The sequence below is a fragment of the Oxyura jamaicensis genome, chromosome 2 (assembly GCF_011077185.1).
Source record: "Oxyura jamaicensis isolate SHBP4307 breed ruddy duck chromosome 2, BPBGC_Ojam_1.0, whole genome shotgun sequence".
In the NCBI taxonomy this organism is placed as follows: domain Eukaryota; kingdom Metazoa; phylum Chordata; class Aves; order Anseriformes; family Anatidae; genus Oxyura; species Oxyura jamaicensis.
This window is the reverse complement of record NC_048894.1, coordinates 24,910,416-24,935,940: the sequence shown is the minus strand read 5'-3', so window position 1 is coordinate 24,935,940 and position 25,525 is coordinate 24,910,416. Positions and strand designations below refer to the sequence as shown.

General features: G+C 38.1%; 1 protein-coding gene across 1 annotated transcript; it reads left to right on the top strand.

Moving 5' to 3' along the window:
• The first annotated feature begins 868 nt into the window (after positions 1–868).
• HEPACAM2 (HEPACAM family member 2) lies at positions 869–25,525 on the top strand. The gene is made up of 10 exons (XM_035318723.1): positions 869–1,000; positions 5,915–6,265; positions 7,153–7,437; positions 12,684–12,980; positions 17,720–17,845; positions 17,931–17,955; positions 18,096–18,133; positions 18,772–18,845; positions 21,548–21,669; positions 24,983–25,525. Exons 1-10 carry the CDS (start codon positions 931–933, stop codon positions 24,990–24,992), a joined length of 1,398 nt encoding a protein of 465 aa, XP_035174614.1. The 5' UTR covers positions 869–930; the 3' UTR covers positions 24,993–25,525.

Here is a 25,525-nt window from a genome sequence, read left to right as displayed (position 1 = left end):
TGTGGATAAACCACCTCTGTCGATGCAAATATTTGCTGTTGCAAACTATTACTGCTCATGCAACTGTGGGAGGGTTCCAGGTTTGCCGCTGATTAGATTTGTACAGTGAGTGACAGCCTTGGACGCAATCCAGGTCATACATTAGTATTAATATTAAACTGATGTAGGTTCATGCAAAATAAACAGTAATCAGCAGCTAACTCAACAACTCTACTAAGTTGTCCACTCTAGCCGCAGGACTCTGTTAGCAAAGGTTCCTGATGGGCACTTCACGTTACATGTTGTTCAGAGAAAGGCAACAAAATCATCTCCCTATTATACTTATGTTAAAGATTAAAAATAAAAAAATAATAAAAAAAAAACACTATGGGTTAGAAAATGCTAGAAATGTATTTAGGCATGGCTTTGTAATAGTTCTTTTGTATTTTTTATGACAGAAAAGGGGAGGCTATCACTGGAAAAAATCTTATCTGAAAAAAAAAAAAAAACTAAAAATAAAGGAAGAAAGAAATAGCTGAATACTAATTCTAATTTGAAATAAGCAGAGCTATCTGGCAGCATAATATTTTTATGAAACAGTGTAGCTGAAGGATGCTAATACCTCTATAACCTGTACATTCAGTGCGTTCACTTAATTTTATTAATTCAGCGTACTTTGTATTCTGCAGCTCATTTATTACATTATTTGTAATATTTACTGTGACTCCTGGGGAAGGGTTATGATAAAGTCAGAGGCAACGAAGATGGGTGCTCATCTAACAGGTGTTCCACTCCCTTTGTTCTTTGTATACACATATTCAAATCACACAGGGCTGGGGACAGGATAGGGCCTGTTAACTCATTGCTGATTTTCCTTGCAAATAAAACAGCAGCTGCTGGTCCAAGCTCTGAGTTAGCACTGAGAAGAAGGTGGTGTTTGTATGGGGCAGGATGCTTTCATGGAGCCCTTTAGCCAACTTATTTTGTGACTTACAGTGCAAAATATATTTTCTGCTTGTAGGTAAGAAACAGTATGAATTATATTTGATTTTCATTGTGGAAATGTGGCTTGCTTTTATACTCCTAAATTTGAAGATATTTCTGTTACATTGTCAGATGTATTAAGAATGTAGCCTAAAAGTTTTTAATCAGATCATGTTCCTCTGTTTTATGAATTGAGCTAAAACTTTTAGAAACTAACAAAAAATAGTGCTATACATAATCTGTAAATAAAACATGGGCATTGAAAAAAAAAAATATATTGTCATGTTTTATTAAGAAAGATATACAAAGTGCATTCTTTTTAACAAGTAAGGTTTGACAGGTTCTGAACCAAAGTTTACAGAGAAGATGTTACACATCTCTTTAAAAATGCATAATGTTCAGACAGTGCCGATACAGTATTTTTCCATTTACAATGATGACTTGAAGTTAATACCTGAACTTTATATATAATATTTAAATGTACTTGGTACTAAAACTAAATTAAGCTTTCATTCAACTTAAGAATGTCTTGCATTAATAGTACATTTATTTAATAGTTGGGTGCAGTTTTCATAATGGTACATTTGATATCTGTGCACTTGATAAAAAATAAGCGTTCTGTGCCCTTTTACAGGAAGATCCTGTGATCAAATGTTAGATAAAGTTGTATTTCTGAAAAATCTTGTAATTCAAATTTTCTGTATTTAATTGTTTTTGTAAATATCACCAGAGGGAATATATAACATTACAAATGTGGTACGTCCTTTACTAATTCATGTATAAGGGCATTTTTTTCTTTTTTTTTTCTTTTTTTTCCACTAAGTTCATATACGGTCACCTAGTTTCCTTGATTTTGAGCTAAATACTTTGTCAAGAGCTTTGGCTTCATAACAATTGCTTTTTCTTATGAAGAGCATCAGACTTCTTTAAAAATGAAAAACCCTTTTGACAAGAGTATGATGAATATTCACTTCTTTATCTACATTACTACTTTGTTGGACATTTCTGATTAAAATCCTACAAGAGATATTGGCATGCAGACAGAATGCTTTGGAGTACATGGTTGTTCACTAGCAAGTTTCATATGATAGTCTCACTCAGATTATTTCTACTATGGGAAATGTCTGGCTTGTACTTTTTGTCATGACAAAAATCCGATGCATTGGGAGCATGACAGAAAGACCACGTTGACCTCAGAGGGCAGAATCAAGTCAACTAATGAAGATCAGTAGAACTTGTTCTTAGGCAAAAATGCCAAAGTTGGGAAGAGCATGCCTGAGAAACAAGAGGTAGAGGAATAGCAGATTTCTTGGTCCATTTTATCTCTTTTTATTTTTCACAAATGAGCTTATTTGTAAAAATTGCCAAAACTATTGCAATGTACCTAATGACATCTTACACCAAGTTGAGGGTTTGGGGAGAGCTTGGGAGCTAAATGAACTCTTAAGTAAAATGTAGCTGAGAATCCAAGCTCACTGTGACAAGGAGATGTGCATGTTAAATTCAGAGAATAATAAAACCTCGCTAAGCAGGTTTCAGTTTACGCAGTAAACTCAAAAGTTATGTCATAGTTTTTTATTTAAACTAAAGCTGCAGTCCTTGTTTTGTGTCAATAACGATCCTGTTGTGCTTGCTAATACCGATGACAGCAGAGTGAGATGGAAGCAAAACACTGGGCTCCAAATGGAGGTCATTTTTGTACAACCCACTTGGCTTATGGGCATTACACAAAACCTCTTTTGGGGAATTCCATCCTCTCTGAAAAATGTGTATTGTATTACATTTAGAAAGCTATAGGAAGAAGTTTGAGTTGTATGGAATTTGTACTTGATGAGAAATAAGTAAGAGGACATCAACTTGTTTTTGCTATTAACATTAATTCAAGGTTTAATTGTAAGTCTTCAGTTTTAATTTAACTGAAAATGAAAATTTATGAAATTAATCCAATATTCCAGATTGCAAAAAAATTGATCTCTGTTAAAGCAGAAGTCCCCAGCAGTGTTCCCGTAAAGCCCTTGGAGAGAACACCATTGCCCAGTGACACCTCTGAGCCTCAGGCTCAGCCTGCCAGCCATGGGGCTGCTGATGGCTCTCTGTGAAGCCACCCCAGCAGAGCCAGAGGGGACAGCAAAGCCTGAAATCGCCCAAAGCTGCTCCCTGATGAATGACAGGATGGCTGGCAAGGGGGAAACAGGGCTTCTTCCCTCACCTTCACCCATCTTTGCTAAAATAATTTCCTAACTGAGCTCACAATGTTAACTGGAGCTGCTTTTCCCCATGAATTACATGGATCCAGGCTGAACACTTTTTAAGGTTTCTATTCCCACATTTTTTAACCAAGAAGGAACAAAATTTTCCAGCCACAGTTCTCTTTATCTTCTTCTATGATGGTGATAACTTTTATACTGGTGTCCCCAGTTATCCTGCTCACTCGACCTGCTTGTTTCTTGCTCCTTTTCTGCACAGATCTGTGAGAAGTATCAATGGTAATGCATATTTTATGATTACCACTGCAGCTGTTACTGGCTTCTTATCCTACAGCATGATCACTTACTGGCAGCTAGATAAACCCCAAAAGTCAGGAGGGTCATGCGTTTAATGAGGAAGGGTATGGCCAGATCTCTTAATTGATCATTTACAGATTTCCCAGTATTCGTGAGAGATCTCTTTTACTTCGTTCAAGGAGATTTAAAAAAATGAAGTATATTAGTTGGTTATATGAAATATATTTTCAACATTAAACATTTTGTGAAGTATTTTATTGAGGAATTATTCTCTTCAGTGGACAGCAGCAGTTTGATTTGCATTGTAAGGTTTGCAGGGAGGGAATTCACCTCTGTTAAATGTTACAATAACCAGCAAAACTCATCTCCCATTAACTAGAATCTAGCTAGTCCTAAGAGCTGAGCAGCATAAAAAAATAAAAAATAAATAAAAAATAAAAAAGAACAACAGGCCACAAATATATTTAAAAGAAGTAGCTCAGGAGGCTTCAATTCCTGTACTTCATCTGTTTCAGGTTTTTGATCTGGAAAAAGTTAAGCATGTGCTTAAGATGCTCCTGTGCATCCTCCACTTAAGTCTCTGTTTATCTTTTCTACACTTTTCCTCCCTTTTTGTCCCATTCTCCTCCTGTCTCAGCTGACCCTCTAATGTACTTTCCACTTCAGTGTCTGTGCAACCTGAAATCTTCTGCCTGCTTACTCTTTAGCCCCTGAGAAAGTAGGTTTGTGAGTCTTCCTGCTAAGGGATTTCAACATCTTCATGTAGCTATATGCTCTCTACCCCATTCCTATCTACCTCATAGCTTTCTACCCTGTAGCTGTACCAAACTGTTTTCCTTTGGTTTCCCTGCCATACCTTCAGAAATGCTGTGAGACATCTTCCAAAGTTGAGTATAGTTCAGTATAGTTGAGTTCAGCTTTCTGAAAAGGGGAGCCAGCTACACAATGACCCCTTTTTTTGTAGGCTTTGTAGCTCTCTTTTTCATTGACTATAAAACTCAGTAGCTGCAGAACAGACAGAATACGACCAGAGGTTTCTTAACAAATGTGTGTTTTTCCTGCAATACAGTCAGTATCTCAGAAGTGGTTATGTACAGAATAACTGGTGAATGGTGTGAGCACAGAATGTATCCCTGGGAAGCACATCTTTCTCTTTCCAGCACATTCCTACACAGTGGTGGACAGATTACTTAAACCAGAGTTATCAACATATTATTACTAATAAGGGTTTGCTTTTTTTTTTTTTTTTTTTTTTTTTTTCTCTCAGCATTTTGACTTAGCATTTGCAGTGTGTACTCTTCAGAAATACAGAGCTCTCATAGCTGAGCCCTCCAAGCTGCAACTGAAGTCAACAGGAGTTACATCCTGAACATATTAAAAGCTGTTTGTATGTGCTTTGAAAAATACAGTCGTTACTATTTCAAACAGATGATCCGAAATTAGTGGACATTTTTGCTGCTATTTTTCTCAGTGCTTCAAGTCCTCATCTGTGAAGTCTTATCAGTTATAATGGTGTTGGGAAATCAATTCGTTAATGGCAATGCTTCACACCATTGCTGTGCTTGAAAAGTACAGTGGAAAAGTTCACATGGAAATTGACCACGCAGTCCTAAGGGTAAAGTTTTAATAATGTTCTGTAAATCTGCCCGAGGATGACACGATGAAAAATGATTCTAAAATAAAGTCCGGGAAAGCTGGTGATTAACTGAAGGGTGGGTGTCTGTTTTGCACCCTGAAGGAGGCAGTGCTCTTGGAGGACATCAGGGGACTGGAAATTTTGCTTTTGTGCATATCAACAGAAAACCTTAATTCTTGCTTTTTCTTACAAGATTAGTAATCTTTCTTGAATATAGTCTGAAGGGTACAGTGCAGACAACAGTAATGACTAATTACTGCCATTTTAATCACACTAATCTGTGAAAGTGGGCCTTAGATTTTTTCATTGATTTCTCAGTATAACTGGCAAAGCAACAGTAACAAAGTTCTCCCTGAATAAACACACACACACACACACACACACAAAAAAAAATCCTTGAAATTGAGTTTTCAGTTGAAGGCAATTAGACAATAGGAGCTCTGCAAGTTGAGGATACATTTGAAGAAAAATATTTTAAACATTAAGGTAAATTCACCTTTCTTCATTTTCACCAAACTTGCAAAAACTGAAAAAAATAATCTAACCAGAAATCACAAATATCCTACCGGATTTGGCTTTTCCTGTATTTCAACGTTGGAGCTCTACAACTAGATTCTACTCCACTGAAGTGAAGGAGATTTTTCCCATTCCTTACTTGAAATCTGAATCATAACCATAAAGAAAAAAAATAAATAAATCAGTTTTAACTCTGAGATTTTTTTTTCTCTGTGAGAATTTTTCGTTTGTTTCTTCCAGTGTTCCCATTTGTGTTTTGGGTTTGTTTATTTGTTTGGTTTTCATTTTTATGCAGGTATTTGTTCTGCCTTGAAGCTGACAGTACCATCTCATACTATCCACGGTATTGAGGGGCAACCTCTCCAGCTTACTGTTGACTACAATTTCAACACTACAGCCTGTGAAATCCAAATTATTTGGCTGTTTGAGAGGCCTCAAAGTAATCCAAAATACTTGCTTGGCTCTGTAAACCAGACAGTAGTACCAGACTTGGAATATCGGCACAAGTTTACCCTCGTACCACCTAATGCGTCTTTGATGATCAATCCGTTACGTATCAGTGATGAGGGCAACTACATTGTAAAAGTCAATGTCCGTGGAAATGGAACAATAGCTGCCAGTGAAAAGATTCAAGTAGCTGTTGATGGTAAGTTAGTAAAATGTAACAACTTCATTTTGAAAGTAAAATTTCTGTAGTTTTCAAGTACTAGTTCTTGGAATCCAGTTATGATAGTGCATTATTTAATACAACTGTGCATGAATTAATGCCAATTATTATGTTATTTTCCACTTCTGCTGGAGGGAATGCTGCAGTAAGTCATCTTTAAACAAACTAATGTACTGAATAATATTTCTTGATCATAAGTAAAACATTTAAGGAATCTAGAAACCAATAAATAATATGACAAATATATGAAATACTATTTCATAAGGCTCCATTATGCCATCAGTCATAAGGACGTATTGATTTTCAATGAACTGCAGTTTATGGATTATATGCAGGGAGCACTGTAGCTGTTCGGCTTGAAACAATTAAATGAATGAGACGTTAACATGATAAAGTTGCAGCTGCCATTTCACTCCCACACCTGTGCCAGTTTGCAGTCATCCTCACAACTCGGCTGGCAGTGTGTTTCAGTGGGTCCTGGCGCCAGCCAAGCCACGGGCAGCACTGTTGAGGAAGTCACTCACCGTGGGCAATGTCACCCTTTGCGCTCTTTTCTTTGCTGTGGCCACAGGGATTTGCTTATGGGACCAGAGCTGGAGACACCGGTACACCCAACTGCAGCCTTTGTCGTATAACCAGTAATATAAACAGTCTAGTTTTGTTTAAGTACTGGAACAATTTTTACAGTCACTAGCTGAGAGTATGGCATTCTTTTTTCAACCTTTAACCACATTTAACAAATACAATTTGAAATATCAATACTTTCCAGAGAGGATGATGACTGCTGTTTGCATTGTCTTAGCAGTGAAGGCTGTAATGTACTCACTAGTCACTTTTATAGCTCTTCATATCTCTTTATTTTACAGTTCCTGTCACGCAGCCGATTGTGCAGACTGAGCCATCTTCTGGGGTAGTGGAGTACGTGGGGAATATCACCTTAAAATGTACCGTGGGAAAAGGCACGAGGGTAGTTTACCAGTGGAAGAAAAATGGGAAGCCTCTCCATGCTGGCCCTAACTATATCTTTTCATCAAACAATGCTACACTTCTAATTGTTCCTGTTGTAAAAGAGGACATTGGGAATTACAGCTGTTTGGTATCCAACCCTGTCAGTGCAATGGAAAGTGAGCAAATTGCACCAACCATATATTGTGAGTATATGAAATATTCATGATTTCCTTTGTATAAAAGATCTGGCTGGAAAGAGTGCCTCTAACTATGGAAGAGAGGCAGAAAACTATTGAGTCAACATCATATGTGAGCTTGCATTCAAAATAAGCTTGTTTGCAGCAGCCATAACTTATAATAGTGTAATAAAAAATCACTCTGAGATATGGAGTTGTGGAGATCAGCATGAACTGCAGAATCCACGTATAAACTACAAGTGTCCCACCATACAGGCATCATCATATCTGGAGGAAGAGTGACTCAAAGAAAACCAATCAGATGGGTATACATGAAAATATTGATTAAAATAGAGGCAGCAAACATTATCCAAAAGCTGAACACAGGAAGTACCAGGCTGAAGAAGTGGTGGTGGTATTGAGGTTCCCAGCACAAGGACGAGGACCTATTAGAAAGAGTCCAGAGAAGGGCCACAAGGATAATCAGGGAGCTGGAGCACCTCTCCTATGAAGACAGGCTGAGGGAGTTGGGGATGTTCAGCCTGGAGAAGAGAAGGCTCCTGGGAGACCTTACAGCAGCCTTCCAGTGCCTAAAGGAGGCCTACAGGAAAGCTGGGGAGGGATGCTGTGTCAGGGAGTGTAGGGAAAGGACAAGTTAGAATGGCTTTAAACTAATTTATAATAAGATTTAGATTAGAAGTTAGGAGGAAATTTTCCACAATGAGGGTAGTGAGGCGCTGGCACAGGCTGCCCAGAGAAGCAGGGGATGCCCCAGGAGGTGTCCAAGGCCAGGCTGAAAGAGGCCCCGGGCAACCTGATCTGGTGGGAGGTGTCCCTGCCCATGGTAGGGGGTTGGATCTGGGTGATCTTTAAGGTCCCTCCCAACCCAAGCCATTCTATGATTCAATTATTCCTCAAGATAATTTTGAGCCCAGTCCTGTTTAACACTTTCATTAATGATATCAGCATAAAGACTGGGAGTATATCAATGAAGTTTACCTGTGTAACCATATATTTTGACTGGAAACTAGATGTTTCTAGCTGTTGGAGTAATGAGGTTCTGCAAGAGCTGTGCACGTTACTATTGCACATTGACAAATGTAAGAATGGGATTCTGTACTGTGACAGTTTACTGTAGTGGAAGGCTAAACTCAGTGGTACAAAACATCCCCTTCAGTCCTACGTTGCCAAGGTTTCCTTTGTGCCATTTAAGATCCCATACTGATCCAAAAAAAAGGTTTTAATAGGCCATGAAGAGCAGGTTATGATGGCCATCATTGCTTGCAGTACACTTCTATGAAATATTTTTAAGGGTTTGTGATGGTGTTATTTTAAGATGTTTACTTAAATGATCTCTAAGCCAGCTGCAAAGCTTGCAAAAAAAATCATTTTGCAAATCATGCAAAAATTATCTCTAAGCAAGCTGCAAATGCACTGTTGCCACCTTTCTGACTACTGTGTTAATCTGTGGCAAATCTGTTCAGTGTTGGGATTTCTGATTTGCTGTGTGCACAATTAGCTCCAGAGCATTTCTTGCACTGGTGGCTGTCTGGGACAGTTGCACTGACAAGGTGTGTGCCCCTTAGTCTCAGTTCTTGGCTTCCTTCCTTCTCCCTCAACCAACCACGTGTATTTTCCTGCAAATTTGAAAACCCTTTCCAAGTTCTACATGAAAACCTATCTTCAACCCATTGATTAGCAGAACTTTAAAATTTCATTGTCACTTCTGTGTCCACATTTCTAGAACCCTTTTTCGCTTGGGTGATGCTGATATACTAAAATATCTCAGACTCCATTTTTCTCCACAGATGGAGTTATAAGTTGTATTTTCAGAATATACTTTTTTTTTCATCAGAATTGAGGGTTTGCTTTGTGTGTAACTTAATATGAACAAAAAATACATATTAAGGGAAAACAATGCAACACTTAGACTACAATGCTTGCACTACTATCTACATCCAAATTTGTAATGGGAACCGGGGCCTTCCTTCCTGGCTAGACCAAATCCCATAATCCCATCCAACCTCTGCCCACAGAGGTGGTTTGCCTTCCACCCAGCAGTTGTCAATAGCACTCTGGGATATGCCCCAGGATCCCCATGTGCCATATGTCATTGCTGCGGGGGAGTTACTGTAAGTGATAAAGAAAAAAAAAAAAAAAAAAAGGTCACTCACAGTAAATACCTGCCATCTGCTTAGAAACTACAACAGTCTCGTGGAGATAGGAGCAATTGGAAATATTCCCACAGAGCAGTAAATTGTTGCCCAGAACAGGTGATTTATTATTTTACAAGTCATTTCGTTAACTAGCTGCACTGAGATGAGAGGCTTGTTTCTGTTGAGAATGAAACAGGAAAGAAGTAGAACTGGGTGATCCATGAAGGCAGGCATTCTGGTTTTGTTTTGTTTTTTACTGAGAATCAAAAGATGTTTTTGTTCTTCATTAATATTGTCCCATTTCTCCATTATGATAATGCACCATACAATATTGCTATTGCAGTAGCTTGATCCAGAAATTAGTTATTTCAAGGGAAGAAGAAGCTGTTGTCATGGAGGCTGCAACAGAAACAGCTGTACTGTGGTGATGAAGTTGAAGTTAATAGATTAAGTGTGATTTCATTCCTTTGGACTTCCAGAAGCCAAAATATATTTAGTCTCAGAGAGGAAAATGCTAATCATTTGCTTATCAAAATCATACTTGAAGCTACCTAGCTTCAAAATCATACCCCTCAGCTACCTAGTGTTTAGGGATCACAGGGATGTATGCAAAGTCCAGGAGAGGCAACGGTCTGATCCAAACTCTGAAGGATTATCTGATGATAACTTCTTCAAGGATGGACTTCACCAAGGTGAAGCTACTTTTCAAACCTTGACAATATTTGACTATTTCATTAAAAAACTTTTTTAAAATATATATATATATATTTATTTTGCAGCAGCAGGTGTCGGTGTTTTTAATCATTGTTTCTTTTGATTTGCAGCTTTCCTACCAAAGTGTGGTCCTGCGTTAGTGCCAGCTGTGTACGCTGCACTGCTATGGCACTGATACAAAAGCAGAACTCAATCCTGATTCTTTTGCAGACTGCGGCAATCTCCCACTATAGGGAGGGAGCAGAGAGGCCTGTCAGCTATTCTTACCATTAATCTCTGTTTACATATGCCAAAGGTTATATTATCAGTGAAAATAAAAGGTAATAGCAGAAAGAACAGTCAGATAGGAGGAATCACTGAATCACTCTGTAAAGTAAAAAAAGCCTGTTCCCTCCCATAAATACTGTGAAGGGTTTTAGTTTCATTTACGAAAAAGTCAAAGTTCTATATGTCCCTCTCCTTTCCCATACAAAAAAAGCAAGGGATAAGTCCCAGTGAGTGGCCGGTGCGGTGGCTGGGCACTGCGCACACAGAAATCTTCAGTCAGGGTGCACTCAGCCACACTAGAGCAGTGGCGACAGGTTTGCACTTTGCAGAAGTATTTATCTTAGGGTGAAGTGGCGCTTGGGTAAGTAAAGCAAATGACTCGGGAGTTATGGAGCCTGTGAACAAGGAGCATCTCAGCTGCTAGATTATTAAAAATGCCTTGTTTCTTCTCAGTGGCACATGCGATGTAGGTCAGAGCAGAGCTAAATCATTCTGATGTGGATCTGTATTGTATGGCCCAACAAAATATCACACATGATGCTGGGTCTTCCTTAAAATGAGACTGCAAAAAACTTATCACTAAGACATAAATAGAGAAAAAAGAAATCTTGACAACTGTAAATTATGCAGGTATGGTTAAAAATTGAATAAATTCAGGTTGTGGTGTCATAGTCTTCATTCTCTTTCCTAAACCTTCACAAATAGGGAAATAAAACCACAAAAGCACACATGAAACAGCCTGTGTGCAGCTTGCTACGTGCTCTTGAAGAAAAAGGTCACTATCTTAAATTGAGGCTGATAATAAATAGAAGCATACATGTTACCAGTAAATCTAACATTAGTCTGAATTTCCTGGTAAGAAATAGAGAATCTGAAAGAAGCCAGCGTTCATCCTCATATGACGACAAATTTCTCATTCAAAACCAGCTACATTGTTTTAATGCTTCCAGTTCCATAGGAACGTGGAAATATTACTTGGTCACATTAAAATGGACATAATAATGACTTATCTGTCTTCTTGCTATGCTGTCCTGGGTGAACTTTTCTATGATACTGCATAGTGTCTTTTGGCTTCTTTTAGCATCTGTCAGTAGTAGGTCTGTACATTTTAATGGCACATGGGGTACTATTTAATGGCTCTTAGGGAACTATCAGCATTAAAATGATCAGTTCTTTTGACTGCAAAAAGTAATTTAATACTGTACATTTTTATTATTTTATTCTCTAAATTATTTTCTCTGATGCTTGTAAAAATAGATTTTAACATGTAAAGATGAAAAAAAAAAAAAAAAAAAAAAAAAAAAAACAGGTTCCTAAATTATCTCTTAAAAATAGCATGGGAATTACACTTACTGTACTTAAATATATTGTTTACCTTCCCATTTTCTTATGAAGATTGCCCTAAAAATACTTAGCTGCTCAGTTATCTAAGTGATGAGCACACGTCAGCTGGACAATATGTGACTCTTCTAGCTATTTTCAGAAATCTAGCTGTCTGGAGTAAGGTGCAAGGACTTGCTCTTGAAAGAAACCTAAATGTCAAAGCAGTAGAAACATACTAAAATAGGGGAAGGTTAAAATTTATTTTAGCAGTCATTTATTAAGAAAAACATTTTATGAAGTTATCTAAGGCACACCCCACTCTAATGTATATCTCTAGGATAGTTGTGCAAATAATTATTGTACTGCTGAGAATTACAGTGACTATTTATGTATTTGAAAGCTAATTTATTCACTTTTAAATATGCAGAGAGATTACTTATACCAATAGCTTTGGCATTTGAGTAGAAAAGGTCTAGTATGCACATGAAAAATTGTTCCTTTACTTCACAACTTTTCCAACTGTGATCAGTTTTCATTATTTTTATGGTACTGAACAAGGCATAGACCTGTGCTGTTTCCCTGAACAGTGGTTAGATCAGCATTAAGCAGGTGTAGTCTGAGATAAACCTGGTAAAGATCAAATTGTTGAATTGAAAGCCTTTTAATGGAAATAATTTAATCTAATGACAGCCATTCTAAAGGCTAGTCCAGTTTAAAGATTCCAAGTTTAAAGATATGCTTTTACCTAAAGTTTAAATGTGTACTTCTATTTTAATATGTCCACTATGTTTTCTTGTTTCTTTTTCAATGCAGATGGACCTTATGGACTCAGAGTTAAGTCAGACAAAGGTATGAATGTAGGGGCAGTGTTCACAGTTGACATAGGGGAAGCTATCCTGTTTGACTGCTCAGCAGACTCAAATCCACCAAATACTTACTCATGGATTCAAAGGGATGACAACACCACTCAGGTAATCAAGTACGGACCCCACCTGGAAGTGGTATCTGATAAAGTGTCCCAGAAGACAATAGATTACATGTGCCGTGCTTTCAACAACGTGACTGGAAAACGAGATGAAACTCACTTCACAGTGATCATTACTTCTGCAGGTAAGAACAGTAGTTCCTTGCTGTAACTACAGCATCTGAAGAGAGTGTCAACATGAGGAAAAGGAAACTATTCTTACAGAGAGAATATATGTGTGAAGTGAGGTCTTTCTAACAATGTAGTTAAAGGGTTTGGGGCCATTCAATGGGATGAAGGTTTTACTCACAGTGTGTCACAGCTTGGGACAAGAGTCCCTGAGATATTGAAGTTTTGTGGCAGTTTGACACTCAAATACATGTGGCCATTTGGAGCTTTATCCCATGAGTAGAAAAACTTCCTTAGTAGGCAAACCACATCAGGACCAAGTACCATGGCAGAATTATATGTTTCTTACTCTTTTTCTTACTTTGTGCTTTAAAAAATGAGAACAATAAATGGAGAAAACATTGCAAAAATCTTCTGGGTGCCAGGGTGGGCCTTTCCTGCCAAGGGCAGATTTTGTGCAAGGCTCACTGTCTCATTCTTTACCTTTCAGGAGCTGTGAGCCCTGGGGCCCCACAATGGTCAGTACATGGGAGAGTCTCAGTCATACATCACTGACTAAATTAACCAGTCACAGACTAACAACAGTGAGGGTCTTTAATATCTTTCCAGTGTAAGAAGATAGGTATTATAAGAGCCTCAGTTTAGCATATGGTGATAATGCAAGCTGTGATGATGAATGAATTACAATCTGCTTGTAAAAAATATTTTGCTTTCATATTTAAGAATCTATGAAATGGCCACTATGTTCTGCTGAGCATGTCACCTGTGTTTCCCATAATTTATAACCTCAATTCCTGCATCAGATTGTGTTAAAGAGCAACAAAGCAATTTTTCAGGAAACCTGCAGAAGCACACAGCTAAGAATAAGATACTGAGCAACTCTGATATCTCTTATTAATAAGGATCAATACAAGTGTTTTCAGATGTTTTCAGATAAGGACTATGTGCTATTACTGTTCAAAAAAGATGTAATCAACACAGTTTAGAAGATTTAACAAAGCAATTTTGCTTGTGCAGAACAAAGTGCTCAGCCATTTGTTAGTAAGGTAAACAAGGTGAGCAGATGTCCATTATTCAAGCTGGTATGTAATCATCACAAATCCTTTGGGTTAAGTATGCTAAAAGGAAGACAGGTTGCAATTTTGCAGTGAGAATTCTGCATGTTAGATGTTACAGCTGGTGGAGAAAGAAAATGCAAAGAGAGCCATGTGTCATTAGAAATAAGAACGACATTTCCCCAGGAAGTTCATGTAAGCTGTATGGTATATTCATCAGTAAGAAATAAGGAATTCAGCTGAGATCTCCTTTTAAAGCCCCAAAATGATGAAAAAATCCAGAACTTCATGTTTAGTTGCATTTAAATACTAACTATTATTTTATCTAAATAAAGTTTTCAAAAATATTTTATCCTGTGTATTTGCAAAAAAAAAAAAAAATCCCCTTTCTACAGATATTTTTTCCTGAAGAATATTTATTCAGATAGCACTAAATCTGGACGTTGAGCCCACATGTTGCAATGCAGCACTGATTGAACTTAAAAGGTATGAATTCACCCACCAGGCTAAACCTCAGTGACCCTGCTCAGGCTAAAATCTGCTTAACAGAATTTACAGAACTAACAGAAATTTTATAGGATTAAACAAATTAAACAAAGATTATGAATTCTCTTCCATATGCCTTTTCCCTCTTCCTGTAATCCTAGTTAAAGAGCCTGGACTGTGCCTTTCAAAACACTGGAAATGCCATTTAAGCAGCAATAGGAACATCAATGCCTTGGAAGACCTCCCAGTCCAACCTTAGTTTCAGATTGAAACTCACCTCTATGGCACTAGTAACAGCTACCTAATTAATGCAAAGTCATCAACAATTTTATCAATAAATTACAATTATATCAAAAAGTGCACTAGCCGCAGTCTGGTTTTGCCCAAGACTAGTTAGATTTTAAAATAATAGGATCTATCTCATTATGTACACAAGTCATTTCTCAGTCCTCAAACTGAGTCAGTTTGAGTGTTAAATGCATGTAAAGACCACTTCTTTGTTTTCTGCACAAATGTGGTTGTAGAGATAAGATTTATTGAGTATAAATTTAAAATTATTATTTTTAAAGAGGATTTTTAAGGACTCTACTGTCTTTCCAAGTTTTTTGTTTGTTTGTTTGTTTGTTTCTTGATGAAAGAAGTACATTGCAAGAATAAGAAAAAATATGGTGAAATTGCAGAGATTTATTTTCCTAAATGTTCGGGATGCATCTTGTTTGAAATCCACATATTTAATCCACGCAATAGCCAAAACTTCTCACTGCGCCCAAAGCCAGCACAGTGGCACTGAGTTAGTGATGTGAGTAGATGCTGGCTCTGTACAGAAGTTCATAGGTGTGCTGGAAATACATCCAGCTAAATAATGCACATTTGAATTGTGTTAATAAAGCTGGCACTGGCAAATACACAGCATACATTTACATGTATGGACTGTGACATGGCTTCTAATTAACAAATTCTACACCATTCAGAGCAAGAGCTGGGAATTATGAGTGCACAAGCAACTGCGCTTGCCATTTCCTAACTTTCAAATTCCTGTCTTTGCAAGTTCTATGTAGGTGTTTTCAACATATTTTTGTGTATTTAATTGTATATATTCTGCTTGTGTTGTATCAGTAAATTTTGTTGGAAAAGTGCTGCTAATTTGTATCTCAGAAAAAGGAAAGAAATCCCATGTATCTATATAGACATGAATACAAGCGAACATAATTTTTTAGATTCTGATGGGATTTTGATAAACCACCAGACTGTCAGTGATGTAAAAACCTTTCGAAAAACTACAGTATTTCAGTTGTTCCCTCCTACTATGCAGCTCCTACAGCTAGGATTATTCCCCTCCCATCCAGCACAAACTACTTGAAAGAAGTATCAATATCAATGGGTTGTAAATGAAGAGGAAACACGGAGGGAAAGAGATGTGTATGCAGTCCTATGACAGGAGGGTGGTTGTGTTAAGAGTTACAGATGTTGTTGTCTGAACCTCTGGTCCCACAACAAGCCCCCTGGATGATTTTGTCTTCTGCCTTCAATGAGCTAGCAATGCCATGTTAGCAAAAAGTATCCTGCATATTGAACAACCTGAAGTGTGGGATGGATGAAACCATCAGTTGTCATAAAGCATTGAGTCTGGGTTACTCCAGCTGTAAGTAATCTGCACTGGTTTCTTTTTTTCCCCAGGTATTCTCTATTTTCACCTGATAGTTTTCGGTCTAGGAATTGCTTGCTTGATCACTGTAATTATAATTCTTTATTCTACTAGCAAAGCCAACCAAACTTTGAGACTATCAAACACAGTTTCTGCAGTGCTGTTGCCTGCACACCACTGCCTTTGTGATATTTGCACTTTATGAGACATTTCCTTTTATTTATTTAAGTAGGGGCAGACAACCTGAGAGACAAATAGCAGTTGTGCTGGTGACCAGCATATTACCCTTTCATGCATGAAGCAGAAAATGTGCACAACACAAGGACTGCTAGGTACATACAAGGTGCTGGCTCCAGCCATTCACAAAGACCTAATAACCTACAGGGAGAGGAAGAGCAACTCAATCTGTAGACACTTTGACATGAATAGGAACCTGTACTGATACATGGAAAGCCAAACACTGAAGCAGAGGGGAAGATACTTATTTATGGTCCCTGGGAGAAGCTGTAGCACATCTGACACACCACATGAATCACATCCATTGAGATGGCTCTGACACAGATGTCTGAGTGTTAACTCACATGCTGTACGGCCCACAGCTACCTTACACGTTCCTGAGGTGTGCACAATTGTATCATAGAGCTCCACATGCTCAGGTAGATACCTCACCCCTTAGCTCTAGAAATGATGGAGCTTGTTGCCTTCTGTCTGCTGCGGTGCCAGGAGGAAGGATCTGCCCTGCCATCTAGCTAAATGCAGGCTGCTCTATCAGGCAGCAAAATATACCAGGGAGGCATATAATTGTGTGTATGTGAAATTGTCACAGCCCTGCTGACTCTAAACACACTCTGCTGTCCCTGCAGGACTCCCATGTGGGACAGGATGGCATTCTTTGCATTTCGGAAAGCCAGTTTTGGAAACTACCAAATTCCAGTCTTGGCTTGCAAATAGAGTGCTTTGAAAGCATGATAGTCTCCTGCTGCTTCCTAACACAGTCTGACACAAACACAGCCAGCTGACTGCATTTTTATTAGAAGAAAAAAAAACAGAACTGTCTCACCTCATGATTTGTTTGACACGTCTGTTGGTGTGGCAGAGTGGAAATCCATACCCTATAACAACAACCTGCGGAGGAAAGGGTTTGCTGTTAATCCCCAGTGATTCCATCACTGTGGAGACCTGGTTCTTGCTCCTGATTCACCCTTGATTTCCCGAGTACCTACAGGTTCTGTCACCTGTTTTCTTTGCAGTTCAGAGACTCTGTGACTAAGACCAGAATACATTCATTTACTTTTTGTGATGCTCTAATTCCCGGATCATGTTTACTGACCTTCGTTTAGCTCTAGGTACCATTCTGTTCTGGACTCTTTTCTGGTATGCATGTCATTGCTTTCCCAGTTTAGGTGATTTGTGGGAAATCATTACCAATTCACAAGAAGCTAATATTTGTAACTATTTTACATCTACATACTAGTTTTGTAGGAATTTATAATGATGCCTATTTCATTGTTGTAACTTCGCTTTGTACAGAACAGGAGACTAAATGCAGCACTGATCTTCTTTGACACAGGATTGGAAAAGCTGGCCCAGAAAGGAAAATCTTTGTCATCTCTTGCAGTAATAACTGGAATTTCATTATTTTTGATCCTAGTTATGGTCTTTGTGTTCATATGGAAAAGGTATCAGCCACATAAAGGTATGTAAGAGTTAAGCATGTTCTGGCTATTCTTTTGGAATATTAGAACATAAAGAATGATTTTCCCTTTTTCTCTTCTTTTCAGTGATACGACAGAAGCTGCAGAGCAGGTACAGAAAAAAAAAAAAAAAAAAAAAAAAGTAATTTTTAGGTTTTGAAATCCTCTCCATTACAAGAATTGCATTTTCTCATATTAATTTTCTCTCCTTGGCTTGTGACACCAAATTAAAAAGTGTGTTTATGTTTTTAGGCCAGAGGCTGATTACAGAAAGGCACAGACATTTTCAGGTAATGCTAATGAAAGAAATGTGAGCATAAGGTCAAATCCATTCTTGCTATAAAATAGCATTCCTACATACAAAAATAAAGAAGGAAAGGAAGGGAAGTGTGTTTTTCAGCTTGGGTTGTACACCGCTATTCTAGCCTTCTTAGGATGAAACCAAAAGGACAACAGGTCAGCATGGGTTTAGCTCGTGTAGAGTTCAGTATGCATCCTGCTTGCTTGAACTCAAGCTGTTCATGTAAGTTAAAGTTAAACTTCTGAATGTTGATGGCACCAAGCAATACCAAAATCATGAGATCATAATAAAATATTATAATTGGGCTTGTATCATAGAACTCCACTGCCCAAGAGCTGTGCTCAGGCAGATACCTGAGGTCAGCTGGAGGCTCTGCTCTTGGTCTGAGGCCCTGGAGATCACCAAGCAGCATGCACACCAGTGGTTCAGCTGCCCTGCCTCACTCCATGCCAGCTCAGTGGTTTAATGTGGTTTAAAGTAGATCAAGCATCCAATATGCAGCTGTTTGTTGGCTTGGTTTTGTTTGAAATTAGGCCAAATGAGTTTACCCGTCCATATTTAAACTGTCTATTCCAGATCCATATTACATCTTGACATGTTTTTCATGTTTGTTCATTTTAACTTTAGGACATGAAAGTGCATTGGATGATTTTGGGATCTATGAATTTGTTGCTATTCCTGATCATGCCAGTGGTTCTAGGGTATGTGATTTTATGTTTCAAAGTGATTTTTTTTTCTATTTCTTTAGGAGTACTAAATGTCAGCACTAGAATCCTTTTGTCAGTTCATTTCTGTTGCTTTTCATAGTTGATTTTATGACACCCTGTTCACAACTATTGTTTACTCAGTGTGTTCTCTTTCTTTAGTACGTTTCCAGTTCAGTACATGTATCATCATGTTGCAGGAGGGAACTACACAAACTCTACATGGAACAATCTCAGTTCAGTTACCCTATGTTAAAAGAGTATCAGTAGTTTTGGGTAGATGAGTAATGGTGAGTCATTCTCCCTTGTCTCTGTATTGTTGCTCACACAACATACAACTTTGACAGTGCAGAAAAGCCTCGAGAGACATTTAAAGTATTGTATGTAAAAATATACTAAATAAATCTGTTATATGTCACAAGAATTATTTTGGTAGTTTCATGTATTGCAAGGGAGGACTTAAGCACAGGCATTTTGCTGGCAGAAAACATCTCTACTACATATGCTATTTCTTTGCACTCTGACTGTGCAGATGCTATTATTGGCCATTATTCTGCTGTGGTGTAAGATGGACAAGCTAAAAAAATAGGCTCACAAGAACCTGATGAGGTTCAACAAGACTAAGCTGCACCTGGGTTGGGGCAATCCCAAGTGAATGAGGAGACTGGGAGAAGAACTCATTGAGAGCAGTCCTACAGAGAGTCCTACCCCCTACTTGGGGGTTCTGGTGGACGAGAAGCTCAACATGAGCCAGCAGTGTGTGCTTGCAGCCCAGAAGGCCAACTGTGTCCTGGGCTGCATCAAGAGAGGAGTGGCCAGCAGGAGACAGAGGTGATTATCCCCCTTTGCTCTGCCCTTGTGAGGCGTCACTTGGAGTATTGCATCCAGATCTCAGGCCCCCAGCACAAGAAGGGTGTGGGGCTGTTAAAGTGGGACCAGAGAAGGGTCACGAAGCATCTGGAGCACCTCTCCTATGAAGACAGGCTGAGAGAGCTGGGGATGTTCAGCCTGAAGAAGAGAAAGCTCCAGGGTGACCTTATTTCAGCTTTTCTTTACTTAAAGGAGGCTTATAAAAAAGATGGACAACATTTTACTTGAGCAGATAATGAAAGGACAAGGGAGAATGCTTTTAAATTAAAAGAGAGGAGATTTAGATTAGATACTAGGATGAAGTTCTTTACTCAGAGGGCAGTGAGGCCCTGGCACAGGCTGCCCAGAAAAGCTGTGGATGCCCCATCTCTGGAGGTGTTCAAGGCCAGGCTGGATGGGGCTTTGAGCAACCTGGTCTGGTGAGAGGTGTCCCTGCCCATGGCAGGGGGTTGGAACTGGGTGGTCTTTAAGGTTCCTTCCAACCCAAGACATTCTATGATCCTATGGTTCAGTGATTCTAGCAAAATGACAAAGAAAACCAAGAAATCAGACCACAGAATTTGGAGCAACAGTCTGAAACTTGAAGGAAGTACAAGAATAACTTTCCTTTTAAGGAAAATTTCTGGCGGTAGTCTTGTGCATTTGGAAAGCACCAGGATGGTCAGGTAAGGGACAGCTCTTAAACATGATCATGTAGGGGCTCATAGATTTTCAAGGGTATTTTGTAATTATAATTATTTCTCTCCATACATGATGTATTACAAAAACAACCATAGGTAATAAACCCTTTTCTCTGTCAGGATTAGATGATTGACATAGACAATCAAGAGCTAGACTGCTATAGTAAAAGTCAGTGTAAGAAGAGAATTTTGCAGCACCGGAGATAGAAAGCTTTTAGAAGATGGAATGGCCAAACTGGGTCTGTGAATGCTTGTGACAATAAGAGGCTTAGCAAGTACAGAATTCAGAACCTAAATCATACCAGCCCTGAGTATCCTCTGATATCCCTAGGGCTGATCATATCACAAAGTCATATCATTCCTTAAGTATCTTGCAGAATCAGAGCCTTAGTAAGTCAGAAAGGAGAGGTGACCACAGCAAAGTGGATTTACAACTACTTAAATCCATTCTAATCTCCAGCACAATTTCAAGAAACAGGAGAAGCTCCACTAGTTTAGCTAGTCAGATTTGTGACATTGTAGATATAGTCAGCATTTGATCCACTGATTCATTTTAGTTAGCAAGAAATGGAAAAATAAGAAATTGGAAATAATGAAGAACTGGAGGTTGGATATGGAAAGAAATCCTTATGGATTATGAGTCTAGGTGTGTTGGCATAAGAAGTGTTTTGTATACATAACACATTGAACAATTTCATTATTACTTCTTTTATGGAAAAATCTCACAGTGCTCTCACTTTGACATGCTTGGTTTTATAACCGAGCTCTTTCCCCAAATATTTTCTCCTTTTTACTATGAATGCTCATATTTCTCTCTTCTTTTGTTAAATGTTCCTTCCTTGACTTGTGGCACAGTAATATAAAATACTTGTTATATTAAATGAAAAGCTGCATCCTAAATCTTCTTAGACCCTAACTGAATTTAAATCTATGGCTCCCATTACTATAAATGTGATGAAAACTTACCAAGAATGAAATGTGAACTAATACAGATGAATTGTTAAATCCATGCCCAAAATGTTGATGGAGAAGGGATAATCTGTTGTTAAAGTGAGAGAGAGAGGAGAGAGAGGTTACATTATCAGTTTAATTTCTGTTGAACCTTTTTCCATTTGTACTTACAGCAGAAACACTCTTTGCTACTTTTAGGTTTCAAGTCAATCTGTTCCTGGCTCAGCCACTGTCCCAGGCCAGGATATGCTTAGTACAGTTTATGAAGTTATTCAGAATGTTCCCGAGCAGCAGCAGCAGCAGCAGGAGGACCATCAACAGTAAGTTAAAGCCTGTGTGCACTCGTGGTAGCTTAAAGACAAGGACTTCTGCATACGTTTGTGACAGAACAATTCACATGTTGGTGGCTGGTGTTTGATTCCAGTGAAAGGGGTAAGGGAGCAAAAAGATGTGAGCTACATCGGTTCCTCCACCGTTTACTATACAATCCTATACAATTCCGATACAATCGCTCACTTTACCTCAAGACTCCAACTTTCCATTTCATCACGCTACGTTTGTTTAAGTGTGAAAAACAAATCTAAGACCCTTAAGCACAATTTCAAGGGGAAATTCCAAAATGCTTTAAGCAGGTAGCTACAGTTTGACAGCACTGAGATCTCAGCACTTCCCACTGAGCAGGTTACATCTTTAATCGAAGCAGTTTAATTGGCAGCACGGCTTCCACACCTGCCAGCCATGTACCAAGAAGAGTTAGGGTATTTTTGCACTGTTGAAACTGGCAAGTTGATCAATGACCAAGGGTTGTTTGCAATGGTCACTGCAGTACTGGCAGGCAATGCTCCGTTATCTGAGTAACTGATATCTTAATATGCATTTTAACTAATGTTTTAGAGCAAAATACATATTGTTCTGCAGTACCCTGGCCTGGAAGGCCAGGAAAATGCCTTTGCTGAGTTAATTACCAACTAGCGGATGCTAGTCCTGTTTTTATTCAAACCTACTGCATTGTACCTCTTGGCATAAGAGTAGTGAATACACTGTAAAGTTTTTGTCATGGCAGTATAGCTACCATAAATCTGCTCTGAATATTGGCAGTCTTACAAATTAAGAACAGCTCACAAGACTTTATTTGGTAACAAGCCTATTTTATCACATTTTCCATGTTTTTACTGTGTTCCATTTCTTTTATTATTGAAATGGAAAATACTCATTCTTGCAGATATACTAATCAGTTGGCTGAGTAATCACAATGCTTGTGCGACTGCATTACCATTCAGTACTTACACTACTAAAAATTTTGTGCAGGTTACCATTTCAACTGTGCATCCAAATTATGTATGCAAACATGCAACCATGCTTGTAAAAGCAAGCTGATTAGTGAGAAACTAATAATGAATTTCTAATGGCATTTTTCTTTTGCTTGGAGTTACTCACTTTGAATCAAGATGATTTTTTAAACCAGGTGTAAAAAATAGCAATCACAGAGTACATTTTCTTCTTACTCTTTATCCCTCTTCTTAGCTTTCTCACTGATATATTATTCTTCTAAAAGAATACATTCAAAGTAAAGGTAACTTGAACTTTGTCCAGATTTCAACTCAAGCTTCACAAAATGAATTCTGTAGTTGTAAAGGGGTCATTTGCATAGCCACATTTTGCTGCTCTCTTCATTTAGCAAGATTTTTAAAAAGAAACATAGGAGCAAAACTTCCACTACCAAAACCAGGATGGGTCCTGCTAAACACAATAAAGGATAAGTGACTCAGCTTAGAAAGACTGTCTTAGAAAGATGAATTTTCCAGTTCCTGACCTGCAATGGAGGAGCACTCTTAGCAGTGAATAAATTGGGACAATTAATACTTGTATTTGCAGCAGGATGCTTCAGCACTGAGTATAATGAAACATAAAACATCACAAAATTGGAAATGGAGCTGAGAAGTAATTTCAGACTCCTGTAGTGCAAACTAGTGATTGCTTATAGATGGACTCCATGAACTCAGCATGCAGGCTTCTGTACAGTAACCAGCAATGCTCATGGGAAGCATGATACAGGATTTGCCCGCACTTTGCCTACAACAGGAATTTCTCTTTGTGCAAAACAAAAGAATAGATTTTCAGTCAGCCAAACTGGTTTGCTGGGAAAGTGATCACTTTGCTCATATTCCCTGTGGTCCTGACTGGAAATGCTGTAAAATTTATTAGAACTAAAATGCAAGGAAAAATAAGTAGAAAACACATTATTTCATAGTTTAATGCCCAGATATACTGTCTGAGAATCTTTCAAATCCTCTCTGTGAACCTAACTTCTGCAGTGTCAGCTGATTTCCTGTCTCTTTCTATATAAATCCCAGTGACAGTACTGGCAAATTCTCAGACTAACCAACGCTTAACACTCTGAGAATAGCTTTTCCCTAACACTTTTTGTTATGCTTTTATCAGCCTTTTCATTCAGTCACACACATGCACCTATGCCTCTGAGCTCTAACAAGCTCTAAATAACTGCAAATAGTTTGGCTATGCCCCAGCTCTTCAAAGGTAAGAATACTGCTGAAAAGTAATAAAACTCTCAAACTCCCCTGGGATTGAACTGAGGGACTGAAAATCTAAATGCACTCAAAAGAATAGACCTGGGATGATAGTTGGATTGGCATTTTTATGTTCGTATGGTGATACTAGTTGTTGAGTGCAACAGTCTTTTGCAGATTTGTCTCCTTTCTCAAGGAATCCCAGTGGAAACATCAGATATGTATTCGAGGAAACTCCCACGCCCCATCTCTGTGATAGACGGTCATAGGATGGTACATGGATGTAGCACATTCAATCATTTCATTAAATACACTCCTCTAAACTGATTTTTTTATCATCCTTGCACATTTTTAAACTAAATATAAATCCTTTGACAAAGAGATCAAGTGACTTTTTCCACATACAAAAAAAAATCAGAAAATGGCTATAAAAGCTAATGAGCAAGAAGTTTAACCAGTTCTTGTTCATAAGAATTGACAGCTCAAAACTCTTCTGACAGAGGAAATTATAACTTAGATAGCACTTTCACTTCAAATGAAGATAAATCTGCATCATCTCCCTCTCCTCTCACATGCACTATTTCTCTGAGATCAAGCATTACCATGGCACAGATTTCTGCTCTGCCATCTGCTGAAGAGCAACGAGGATGTAAACCTTCGCCAGGCATTTTGGCACGGGGTTTGTGCTGTGTACACCAACAACCTATCATTACTGCTACTCTTTAGCAGGTGCTCAATGCAAAATTGCTGATAACATACAAACAGCTTGAAATATTTGTTCTGAAAAGGCAGCATTCTGGTGTGACATATTATCCAGGATGGCATCATTTATGTATGGCTCAGACCTGTCTTGCCACTAAATATATCTTTCAGAATTGGAGATCTTATGAATACTAAAAATTCAGCTAAATATCAGTGTGTTACAGATATGCCCTTGGAGCTATCTTTCATGCTAAAGAAGAGTTTTTTATCTTGTGTTTAGAACTGCTGGTTTGCGTATATGTTTGCAACAGTGTTCTTTTTTTTTTTTTAAAAAAAAAAAAAAAAAAAAAAAAAAAGGAAGGAAGCATTGTGTACAACCATTATCGTATCTGTTCTTTCCTAGATGTATATGAAGATGGAGGAACAGGAAACCAAAGCATCTGAAAATACAAAATGGACTTAATTTTCTTTGTTATATATTGAAAAGAAGTGCCCACAACTCTAAAAATAGCAAAGGCTTACATCAGCTTTTCTTGAAATAGCAGCTTATCTTCAGACTTTGGGTGCTCTGAATTGCCTTTTTTTTTTTTTTCTTTTACATTTTTTCTTTTACTTCTGGTTAAGTCATAGTTTCTTGAAAAGTATGTCTCTTTTTCATTCTTTATATTTTTTCCTTATTTGTGGATACAAAAAGTCGAACAGTTTAAAAATTATAGTATAAAGCCTATACATTTTATTTTAATAGTGGGTGGGAGAGACATAGAGGAATCAGGCCCACAATGCCTCCCATGCTTGTTTTATTAAAAAAAAAAAAAAAAAAAATTGTATGGAAGATTTTCATTGGGCTAGATTTTACAGGAGAAGGTCTTCATGAAAAGTAATAGATGCAATATGTCAGATTGCAAAAGACATTTGAAGTTTAAAATAAAGTCATTCTTTTAACTCT